Below are 11,823 nucleotides of genomic sequence, written 5' to 3'. Positions count from 1 at the left end.
GCAATGGTATATTATGTGTGAAAATGGAAGCGGGAGCTACTCTTCTCCGTAAGATCAACGCCGGCCCACCAGAACTCTCGTATAAAATCATTCCTTTTTCGCCCGTCTCTGCAACTGCTTTGCTCAAACCTTGAGCCACAGAGAAAACACGCCCTTGGCGTACTCGACAATCTCGTCGCCGCCCAGCTTGCTCTCGCCGTAGACGCGGTCCACAAAGGAAATGGGCACCTCGGCAACGGTGCAGCCCATGGCCTTTGCGCGCACCATCATCTCCATCTGGAACGTGTAGCCCTTGCTCTCGGTGCTGGAAATGACCTTTTCCAGCACGCTCTTCTTGTACAGCCGGAAGCTGCCCGTCAGGTCGCTGACGCCGGGTCGCAGGACGGTATCGGCAAACAGGTTGGCGCCGCGGCTGACGAACTTGCGCTTCAGGTCCCAGCCGAAGACGCCGCCGTTGCCCGCGTAGCGCGTGCCGGTGACGATGTCGTAGTTGCCCTTCTTCTGCAGGGCAATCATCTGCGGGATGAACTTGGGGTGGTGGCTGAAGTCGGCGTCCATGATGATGACGAAGTTGCCCGTGACGAACTGCAGGCCGTGGACGTAGGCGGTGCCGAGGCCCAGCTTGCCGGAGCGAGTCTTGAGGACGACGTGGGGGGCGTAGGCCTTGACGAGCTGGTTGGCGACGTCTTGGGTGCCGTCGGGCGAGCCATCGTCGACGATGATGAGTTCCCAATCGAGTTGACTGGGCACGTCAGTGCTGCTCTAGATTGAAAAGTAGAGATGGAAGACGAGAGACAACTGGACCTACTGCTCTGTAAAGGTGCGGTTCAGCAGCCAGGCGACGATGGGGAGGTTCTTGCGCTCGTTGTACGTCGGCAGGATGACCGAGTACTTGTCCTTGGTGCTCTTTGTAGGGGCCATGGTGTCGTTGTGCTGGAGTATATTAAATAAGGAGAAGAACGAAGAAGAGACGCGTAAATTGGGCGATAAATGAGTGTGCTGAAGTTGGGTTTCGCGTCTTGCAGCTTGATACGACTTGTCCTCTGGAGGTGGAAGCTGCCGAAAGGTGGCAGTTTAGGGGTGCTGAATGGCTGATGACTAAGCAGACATTGACAGCGTTGGGCTATGTTGGTTCCAGCGGTTCAAACAAGTGCCATGCATCTTAAGCATCAACGATTGCTACGAGGTATGAGGTGAAGTGTCTACCTACTGGGGAGAAATCTGAGGATTGAGAAGGCATTCATCAGTATCAGACTCTTGATGTGCATGCTGATATTGTTCCAATCCAGATACTTGACGGCTGGCTACCAGAATCCGGTATCAAACAGCTATCCATGGCATCGTGGGCATTTCAGGCACTCCAATAATCAACCCCATCACCTCCCCATCGCCAGCCAGTCCCCTCTTCGCAAACAACCAAAAGCCAGACAGACGTGCATGCATCGCATCGCATCGCAGCGCATCGCATCGGTACATTCGTCCAGAAGGTACGAGTACGTCAAACTCGCTGCAGCCCCGCCCATAGACAACCGACGTCGCGACTTCACTGGATGAATCCGGAGCTGAAAGGCGCTCCAAGGTGGCGTCGCCTCCATTGTACTAGTATTACAGTACAGTGCCCTGACCTTGCCTTGCGTGCCTCGCATAAGGTACGAGCATCAAATGCCGTACAGTACGAACATGCGCCAACGACGGACGATGCTCCATCTCCCCGCAAGAGTTGCTCGTTTCAACCTACGGTCCCGATGGCGACAAATTCACACCGTCCAACCCCCCCGGTCCTCACTCCTCGCCCTCGCTGCTGCTGCCGCCGCCAACCTTGTCCACCTCCATCGAGCGACCGCCGCAGGCACTGTGTCGGCTTGTCCTGGTTCGTGATCGCGATGGGCTGACAGACAAATCAGCGCCGCTTCCTCGCAGCAGACGTACCCACACGGCGCCGCCAGGCATGGCCTTTTCTTGCTCAACGGCAAAAGGGTTTCGAGCAGGCAAGGTTCCCTGCCGCAGTGGGATGGCGGGCGCGCGACATCATCTCGGAATAACTAGATGTTACAGTACCTTGTGAGCAGAAACGAAGAACGAGCAAGGAAGAGGAGGAGGAGTCGTCAAGTACAGTAATCGCCCATCTGTGGAACCGCGGGACCGGTGAAGCTGGAGTCTCTCTGCTCTTGCTTCTGCTTCCAACCTTCTCTTGTTGCAGCTTCTGCTTGCTTCTACCTCCCCCCAATCATCGCCTCTCCTCTCCTCCGCTTCCATCGGTGACATTCGCCCTTAATTGAATCTTCTCTGCCTGCAAGCGCGCATCTCATCCTCCTCCATCGCCTGCACCCTCTTGCCTGAGCTCTCCATCCGCTGCCATTGCGCGCGCGACAACTCTCCCGATTCTTACGTCATCAACACCAACACCATGTCGGACGGCATCGCTCCAGCTGTTGACAAAGGTACTGCCCTTTCCAGCGAACCAGCCTCAATTCCTTCCAAGTTGACTTCAATTGATCTATGCTGTGCAAGGACAAGACGATCCCCCCTTGAGCGCGCTTCTTCTGATCCTGAGCCCAATCGCAAACCTGCTGACATGACCTCTACCAACAGTCGGTGCGCCTGCTCCTGAAGCTCCCGAAGCTCAAGCTGGAGCTCCGACCGTGGACATGGGCGCGGACACGGCCAAGCCAGAAGCTTCCGCGGACACGGCCAAGCCAGAAGCTCCCGCAGACTCCTCAGTTCCTTCTGACAAGCCCAAAGAGCTTCCCATCGTTTCCGACACCAAAGCGCCTGAGGATGCAAAGGATGCAAAGGATGCAAAGCCGGCACAGGAACCCCCAAGCATGGCCGAGGCCTTCAAGGAGTCCCATAAGCCACCGCGTTCTGTTGAAGTCCAGTCCGTCCCCGAGACTCCCGTCAATACGTCGACTCCGGCCAACGGGTCACCGCGGCCAGAGCTGCCACTCTCCGCGGAGCCAGAAGAGCCTGAGAAGCCAAAGGAAGACCCCGTCCTCATCACCGAGGTTCAGGAGCCGCTGCCGACGCCTTCGGCTTCTGCGCCCGGAAGTGACGTCGGACCTGATTCCATTGTTGACAAGCCCGCGACTCCCAACGGCGAGTCGAAGCCTGCCGAGTTGATGGCCGGCGCTCTCCAGACGGGCAACGCAGAGGACAAGTCGGAGACGTCGTCAACGGCCGCCGGGGAGAAGCGCAAGCAGCCCGACGCGGCTGATGCTGACGCTGCTGCCGACGAAGCAGCGGCCGAGAAGGAGGACTCTGAAGAAAGTGAGCGCGCAGACAAAAAGGTGAAAATCGACGACAACGGCAAGGCGGCCAGCAACGGCGGCACTCGTAAGCCGGGCCGCCCCAAGAAGGATAAGAAGGCTGCTCCTGTGGTGGGCAAGACCTTGCGCAAGACCCGGAGTCAGGGGCCTGTCGAGATTTGAGCCCAATGGCCGGCCAACCGGCTACCACAAATCTACTACTGGGCTCTTGACCTATCTTGATTCATCTTGCTTCTGATTTTACGGCGAAAACGGCTATGCTCGAGGAATGGGAGTGCTGGATCTGTTTGCTTAGCTATCGCTGTGTGTATATTGGTTGCCTTGCCAAAAGTATTTGTCAGAATGGACCAACGGTACCTTGGCATGGTCTTGTCCATTTGAGATGCCCCGTGTCATTGGCAAGCTCGAGTTTATTATTACGTTTGTGTACTCTTTCCTATAGCTTTCATGTATTGGGCAGTTTTGATGATAATGGAAATTGTATGACGAGAAATTGTAGCAAAGTGACGGAAGACGATGTCTACCAGAGTACCAGTACCGATACTGGCGATGTGATTGGATGGCATCAACAGTAGCATGGTTGACCATCTATACTCGGGATTTCAGAAGTATTCTTGATCTATATGTGTCTTTCGGCACCGGTCCTCAAGCGAAACCTTCATCCTCACCACCACAGCGCATATGAGAATCTTGAGGGACGTCGTTCACTGAAACTCTGGATCTGACACGATCTGAGACGGAAACGATCCAAACGGACCCAAGTCAGATCGAGTGTTCAACATGAGCGGAAAGGACTGAGACCACACTCAGGGGAGTTTGCTCGAGTAGGAAGTCGGTCGTCGTGGACATGCTGTTCAATGGAGGGGATCGCCATGCTTTGCGATGGTTCTCCAACTCTTGCAGGGCAACCTAGTCTAGAAAGCCAGCCGATGAGTTTGAGAACTGGGGACTTTGCAAGCGAAGGAGTGCATCTGTAATGAATGGAGGTGAGGAGCAGACTCTGAAGACCGTTGGTGAGAATCTTTCCTTTGGTCTCCAATAAGCGTGACGTAAGTTGGCGTGCGATCTCTTTCTGCGGGCCTGTTTCTTTGTATACGGAGATCATGATGCCATATATCTAAGCTATTTAGTTTCTCGTCTATTTTCTCTCCCCATTGACAAAGATTGACTAGAGATGCGTTCGTTGAGCGACATCGTCAACTGCCTGATAGTGGGGACGTTTTCGCCTCCATGTACATCATAGATGCATTGCATGTGACGCAAAAAACTTCTCAATCTCTGTTCCTCACTCTCTATTTCTGTTCCCAAGGTATCCATCTCCAGCCGATCAATACCAGCTCGCTCCGCTACTCAAAACACTTCGTCATCATGTATGTGTGAAGCTCTCACCTTCCACGCACATTCATGCAATCTGCGCCAATACGAAAACATGCACTTCTACAAGTCCCATCACATTCCCACTTTGCAACCATCATTTCGTCGACAAGGCCCCCTGCTCTCCCCGGATAACCGGGCAATAGAGCAACTCCGGAGTGGAGTGAAGGGGCCTCCACTGCTGGCATTTTGGCTCCAGCGAACGACACGCAGCGACCGGGATGAGATTCAGGGGGAGCAGACTTCGTTGTGCTTGGCATGCAAGCATTAGATGGCAGCGACTTCGACTTTGGGATATGGTTCCCGTGAATACGCGCAGTCGCTGATGGGTAGGTGGATTTGAAAGGTTCGACAATGCTCGTATACGGGTCTCATCCTATCTAAGCTTAAGGTAAGGTATACGACAACTGCACGGAGGCCTCTCCGGTGGTGCAGTCTAACGGAACGGATTGATCGCATGCAGCCATGTCGCGTGACAGCACAGCGAATGATGTTCAGCACAGACAAACATCTACAGCAGAGCGCCATGGAGTGGAAGCTGAAAATATCTCTAGACAAAGGCGACCAAAGGCCGTTGCTCGTACATGCAGGAGCATGACTGCTACAGGAAGCGAAGCGCAAGGGTTGTAAGCCCCAATCTGAACAAAACCCGCGAGTACGGGCCGTCGCATAAACGGAAGGAAATTTGATGCTGGACGAGAATAATCAAGCAGAAACAATTTCTGGTTAAAAGTATTAAAGTTTTTACGAACGCATCTCCGCAAAAAGACAAGAAGGATGTATGCCGAAGTAATGATCTGATAGATGTCATCGGAGAAAACAGAGACTCTTCTTGAGCATTCTGCATCCCGAGTGATGATGTCTAGCATTCTGCAACTACCAGGTCTACGGCTATTGCGGAAGCCAGGGTGACATTTACCAGCTTGCAAGGTAGCATCAATGCCAATGTTCTTGGTAAGGGCTCTAAAGTCTCTGCTTCAATCTCAACTGTTTGCTTCAGCTCCTATTTTAGTTACCAATTCGGCTTCATTTTTCAAACCAGCCTTGCCAGCATTGAAGGGGACGAAATACGTGAATACCTGCACCAGCAGCAGGCAACCCCCCGGAACGGCCATGATTGATCGTCGCCGTCAGTGGCGAAGCACAGATCGGCTATAGCCGTGCGACTCTTGGCCCTACCGCTAGACCCGCGCCTTTGGCGGGCTTGGATCAGCATTTGGCAGAGGGACTCGGCCCGTGAGTGCGTGCTTTGAACCAGTAGACCAAGCCTTTTATTTCTCAGCTCATCCGACGTACACGAAAGTTGCTTAAGGGAATAGCCAGCAAGTAGAATCTGGGGGAATCATACTGTAGCCGAGAGCGCAGAATGACACGCACCATCGATAAGGCGCATGCAGATGGTGATGCTAAGGAACGGAGCTGTCGATGGGGGGGTCCAGTCTGTTGGTGGCAAAAATAGCAACATGGAGCACGCTCTGGAACTGACCGGAGTCTCATCCCAGCGAGCATCACACAGAGAGAGGTCCCGCAGCGATGATCTTTGCTGCTTGGGCGAGTAGGCGCACGGAAAGGTGTTCTGTGTGCGTGTCTGTGTGTGTGTGTGAGGCGAGAGGAGCGATGATGCTGTACAGTACAGCTACAGTAAATGGTGCATCGATGAGCGTAGAATCTGCACATAGAATGAGGCAGATGAGAGTGGAAGCACACAACTGCTGCATGTCATGACGCGCGACCAAAATACCCTCACAATCAGCGTTGGTCTACCACCAGACCTCACGCATCACCTGCCGCTGCCACTCTCACCCACTCGCTCTCATCCATGTTACTCTTCTCTTCTCTTGTCTCTCATGATACAACTGCGTCTAGTGCTTATAGCGAATGCCAGCCAAGTCAAACTGCTCAGACTCGTATTTCCTTCCTGTCCCTTCCACCGCCGCCCCACCGGGCCGCCCTACTGGCTGAAGCGGTTCCTGGCATCAAACAGCCACCGCTCACGTTCCGCGTGCTAAGGCGCGCTAGTGCTGCAGTGGCTTTTAAGGGGTTGTTTTCGTTGCAAAAAAAAAAAAAAAAAAAAAAAAAAAAAAAAAAAAAAAAAAAAGTCGACTCCAGCGCTCGACCTTGATTTCTGGCTTGGTTGCTTGGGAGGACAAACAAGTTGAAAGAGATCGAATCGAGAACGTAGACAAGTGGAGGATTTCTAGTGGCCACCGAGTTCGCCCTCCCAAGGCTCTAACGAGCCCACAGGGGGGTCAGAAGAGAGACAAGGGGGGATGCTCGGACCAATAAAGACAGGCCACAGAGAGGCCGTTGAACCGTTTGCTTGGAGCAGGACGGGAGAGAGGAGGGAAAAATTGAGTGCTGAAACAGACGTCTCCAGTTATCCGTGTCTGGAGTTAAGCCACTGTAAACTAGGTAGGTAGCTGCCAGTGGCAATCTGGCATCTGGGTCAGAGCAAAGTACTTGCACGAACTGCAGGGCTGGCGATGCCCTCGATGCTGTCAGTTGAGGTCGATGAAGTCGATCGAGCACCTGCTGGTGATACATCGTTGGCCCGTCGGGGTAGGTGCAGTGCTACGTGTGGAATACAGGCCCCATCACCAGATGCACCCATCCACCAACTGTACTCGCCAAGTCCACCACTACCAGCATCTTCTATCGATTGCTGCAAATATAGTAGCTGCCTCCAGCGAGTGACATGCCCACCAACAAACGGCCTCTCCATCCTTCTCCATCCAATTCTCTCACCAACAGCAGCCCTCCTCTGCCGCCCTGCGGGCACTTGGAGGACCCTCTCTTCCACTCCCTGGCGTGTCTCGCTTCTCCATCCGAGCCTGGGGCCGATTGCCATTGATCTGTGATCCTCGACGCACACGCGGGCACTCCAACGACACCAAGCCAACGGGTTCCCTCTGTTTCCTGCCTGCTCACCTGCGCCTTGGATCCGGGCCTTGTCCTTGTGCCACCCCGAAACCCCCATCGGATGACCCCTGGCTGGACCCGAGCCTTTCCTCTTCCTTCTGCTTGTTTTGTCTTCTTTTCCTCTTTTTCTTTTTTTCTTTCTTTCGCTTCCCTTGCCTCCCCAAAGCGCTGCTCACCTGCGATTCTCTAGCAGAGAGCGTCATTCGTTTTTTTTTCCGGCTGCTTGGGTATTTCCGTTTCGACGCTCGTTTTCCCTTCGTTTCTCGCGCCTTTGCTCTGCTCCGTCTGGCGACTTGGCGAGATTGACAGGCATCCTCCGAAGCGACATTGCCCCTGACATCAACGCTGGTGACGCAACAGACGGACTGCGTCCTCAGGCTGGCACGCGTTCTCCCGACGGCCCTTGAAGCTCTTGACTGAGCCATCGCTGGCCGTGTATCCGCTGCGCGGCGCAAATAGTCACCAAACCACCCCGACTCGAGCGCTCTCGCATTGTGCGTGGTGAGAAACTCAACCGTTGGTGGAATCGCGCCGTGATTCTTCTCCGTCTCCATCTTTCGCTTTCGCGCTCGCTTTATTCGCTTTGGCTCGAAATCTTTCGTGAAGCCCATCGCAGGCCTTCTGCCCTCGCTGGGCGCCCAACTACACCATGTCAGTTCGAGAGCCTGTTCCGTACTGGCTCCATGAGCGTGACAACAGCGACAACCCGGCAACACAGCTGCTACAGCTGCTCAAAGATCCCTTCTCTGGCACGGTTAGTCAACCTCGCTCAACGGGAGCAACTCTCAACCTGCCCCAAGCCGCTTCTTCTCTGTTCTGACATGGCCGTCTCCAGCTTCAATCGGCATCCGTCTTCTCTGCCCTGGGTATCTCCCTCGGCATCACGGCCTTTACCGCCCTCCTCTTCTCCTTCATCAGACCGTACAACCAGTCCGTCTACGCCCCGAAGCTGAAACATGCCGACGAAAAGCACGCGCCGCCGCCGCTGGGCAAGAAGCCGTGGTCATGGATTCTGCCCTTGCTGCACACCCAGGAAGAGAGGCTGATACAACAGATTGGCATGGACGCCACCATCTTCCTGCGCGTGATGCGCATGTGTCGCAACATGTTCCTGGTCCTCGCTCTCATCGGCATCGGCGTCCTCGTCCCCATCAACTCCACCATGTCCGTCAAGTTCCCCGGGGCCCCGACCAACTCCAACAGCTGGATCATGACGATTACGCCGTTGAATGTCTATGGTCGCGTGCTGTGGTCGCAAGTCGTCATTGCCTGGGTCTTTGACATTATCGTGTGCTTCTTCCTCTGGTGGAACTATCGCCGCATCATGCAGCTCCGTCGCAAGTACTTTGAGAGTGAGGACTACCAGAACAGTCTGCACTCGCGAACGCTCATGGTAGGGCTGGCCTCGCCAAACACCCTTTGACCGTAGATGATGATGAATGGCTAACAGGCGATGAAACTAGCTGTACGACATCCCCAAGCAGGCCTGCTCCGATGAAGGCATCGCGCGCATCATCGACAACGTCGCTCCCAACTCCTCCTTTGCCCGAACTGCCATTGCCCGAAACGTCAAGGACCTCCCCGACCTCATTGCGCAGCACGGCCGAGCGGTTCGGAAGCTGGAAAAGGTCCTGGCCATATACTTGAAGAACCCCCAGAACCTGCCGCCGCGACCGACTTGCAAGCCCTCCCGACAGGACCGCTCGTACGGCACCTATCCCAAGGGCCAGCGACTGGATGCCATCGAATACTACACCCAGCGCATTCGAGAGCTCGAGGTGGAGATCAAGGAGGTCCGCGCCAGTGTCGACAAGCGCAGCTCCATGCCGTACGGATTCGCCAGCTACTCGGACGTCGCCGAGGCGCACGAGATTGCCTACATTGCTCGCGGCAAGAAGCCCCACGGTACGACGATCCTCCTGGCCCCGAAGCCCATCGACATCATCTGGCAGAACATGCCGCTGTCCAGCTCGACCCGCAGCCGCAGGCGGTGGTTCAACAGCTTCTGGATCGTCGTCCTGACAATTTTCTGGATCGCGCCCAACGCCATGATTGCCATCTTCCTCGTCAACTTGGGAAACCTGGGCAAGGTCTGGCACGCATTCCAGGTTTCGCTGGAGAAGGAGACCACCTTCTGGGGCATCGTTCAGGGTATCGCGTCTCCCGCCATCACGTCCGGCGTCTACCTGGCGCTCCCCGTCATCTTCCGTCGCCTCTCCATCAGGGCAGGAGACAAGACCAAGACGGGACGCGAGCGACACGTCATGGCCAAGCTCTACTCCTTCTTCGTCTTCAACAACCTCATCGTCTTCTCCTTCTTCAGCGTCATCTGGTCCTTTGTCGCCTCCATCATCACCGATACCGACAAGGGCCTCAGCGCGTGGGACGCCATCGTCAAGGAGAACATTGCCCTCAGCATCTTCCAGGCCTTTTGCCAAAACAGCCCCTTCTGGGTCACGTATCTGCTGCAGCGACAGCTCGGTGCCGCCATCGACCTCGCCCAGCTCTGGCCGCTGGTCAGCGCCTTTTTCCTCAAGAGGTTCTCCAGTCCCACGCCGAGAGAGCTCATTGACCTGACGGCCCCGCCGGCCTTTGACTATGCCAGCTACTACTGCTATTTCTTGTACTACTCGACCGTGACGCTGTGCTTCGCGGGCATCCAGCCCCTCGTGCTCCTGGCGACGGCCCTGTACTTTTGCATCGACTCGTTCTTGAAGAAGTACCTGATCCTGTACCGCTACGTCACCAAGACGGAGTCGGGCGGCCTGTTCTGGCGCGTCATCTTCAACCGCTTCATCTTTGGCACCATCCTGTCCAACGGCGTCGTGCTGCTGACGTGTTGGGTGCAGGGAGAGGCTTCTCACATCCAGTTCTATGCCGTGTGCCCGCTGCCCGTTCTCTTGATCATCTTCAAGTTTTACTGCGGAAAAACCTTTGACAACAAGATCCGATACTACAGAGTGCCCAACACAGCAAAGCAGAGCCACGGGAATATGCAGAAGGAGAGCCGCCTCCGCAGCGAGAAGCTGGCCAGCCGCTTTGGCCACCCGGCCCTCTACAAGCCGCTCATCACCCCCATGGTTCATCAGAAGGCGCAGAACCTGCTTCCGTCCGTCTACTCGGGACGTCTGACGGACGGCAGAGACGCCGGAGGCGTTGGAGATCTGATGAGCGTCAGTGGCTACTCCGACATGTATGCGCTCAACGCCATGCAGGGCGGCAAGCCCGGCAAGGCTGCGGACGGGGTGCCTGGGTTCGAGTACGTCTCGGAGTCGCACATGGACTTTGAGTACTACAAGAACCGGGCAGAGTTTGCCGAAGAGCACGGAGGCGGCGAAATCTACGGCAAGGAGCTTGACAGCCAGCGGCCCGGCACGCCCGGCTCTCTAGACAGCGGCTCGAGGCCGGGAACGCCATCCAACCGTCACGCCACGCCCTTTTCGCCCGCCAACGTGAGACTGCCGCCGCCGCAGGAGACGAGCTACCAGGCCTACCGGGCCAGCCCCTATGAGGACAACTCGATGGGCCGTCATCGCAGCCCGCTTTATGCGCAGGACAATGGCAGCTCGTCGGGCCTGGTGCACAACGCAGTCGGCCCGGCCGTGGTGCCCGCGTCATATCGAGACGTGTCTCACGAGCGAGCACCGAGTCCCGGCCTCCCCAGCGGCTACCACAACGTGCCCCTGGATCGGGCCCGGAGCCCAGGGGTCGGTATGCCGGTCCCGACGCCCGGCCCGGGAATTGGCGGCCCGCGGGGATACAGCGGCCTGCCTCAGCATGAAGACCCGGAGAGCCAAGAGATGGATCCGATGCAGTACAACTACTTTAGAGGGGGATCCCGGCCGACAAAGCCTCCCGGACAGGGCTGGTAAGAAAGAGAGGGAATGTGGATAGACGGGACCCAAGATGATGAGAAAGAATTTCTGTATTTGACCAAGGGAGGTATTACTGCATGGCGTTTTGGATTTAGACTAGATGGCCGAGACCATGATGATTGGGTTGACAATGGGCGTGGCGCCTTGACATTTGAGATTTCTATATGGTATGAGTCCATATTGGCTTTCTGGATAGCGCAGAATATTACGGACACACTGTATATTGGTTTGATGTATATTGAAGTATATTATGATTATTGCGCGACTGCTTGTGTTGCATGTGCAATCCAGTCATGATCCTATCCATAGAAGAATGCCCAAACTAACATGGGGGAAAGCATCTTTGCCTTTCAAACAGTGATTAAACATGAGCAGTTAGTCGAAGGGAA

At 55.5% G+C, this 11,823-nt stretch overlaps 3 protein-coding genes across 3 annotated transcripts; 2 read left to right on the top strand and 1 right to left on the bottom strand.

Moving 5' to 3' along the window:
- Positions 1–123: 123 nt before the first annotated feature.
- On the bottom strand, positions 124–921 carry CCMA1212_003225 (Dolichol-phosphate mannosyltransferase subunit 1; the record flags this gene model as incomplete). Its single annotated transcript, XM_073700579.1, has 2 exons — positions 124–742; positions 809–921. 2 exons carry the CDS (start codon positions 919–921, stop codon positions 124–126), a joined length of 732 nt encoding a protein of 243 aa, XP_073561204.1.
- Positions 922–2,407: 1,486 nt separating this feature from the next.
- CCMA1212_003224 (uncharacterized protein) lies at positions 2,408–3,428 on the top strand (the record flags this gene model as incomplete). Its single annotated transcript, XM_073700578.1, has 2 exons — positions 2,408–2,441; positions 2,593–3,428. 2 exons carry the CDS (start codon positions 2,408–2,410, stop codon positions 3,426–3,428), a joined length of 870 nt encoding a protein of 289 aa, XP_073560901.1.
- A 4,780-nt stretch (positions 3,429–8,208) lies between these two features.
- On the top strand, positions 8,209–11,431 carry CCMA1212_003223 (uncharacterized protein; the record flags this gene model as incomplete). The annotated part of the gene is made up of 3 exons (XM_073700577.1): positions 8,209–8,313; positions 8,395–8,952; positions 9,023–11,431. 3 exons carry the CDS (start codon positions 8,209–8,211, stop codon positions 11,429–11,431), a joined length of 3,072 nt encoding a protein of 1,023 aa, XP_073560905.1.
- Positions 11,432–11,823: the final 392 nt, after the last annotated feature.

This window comes from Trichoderma ghanense (genome assembly GCF_004382785.1).
Source record: "Trichoderma ghanense strain CCMA-1212 chromosome Unknown scaffold_2, whole genome shotgun sequence".
Lineage (NCBI taxonomy): Eukaryota > Fungi > Ascomycota > Sordariomycetes > Hypocreales > Hypocreaceae > Trichoderma > Trichoderma ghanense.
This window is presented reverse-complemented; position numbering and strand designations above follow the sequence as displayed.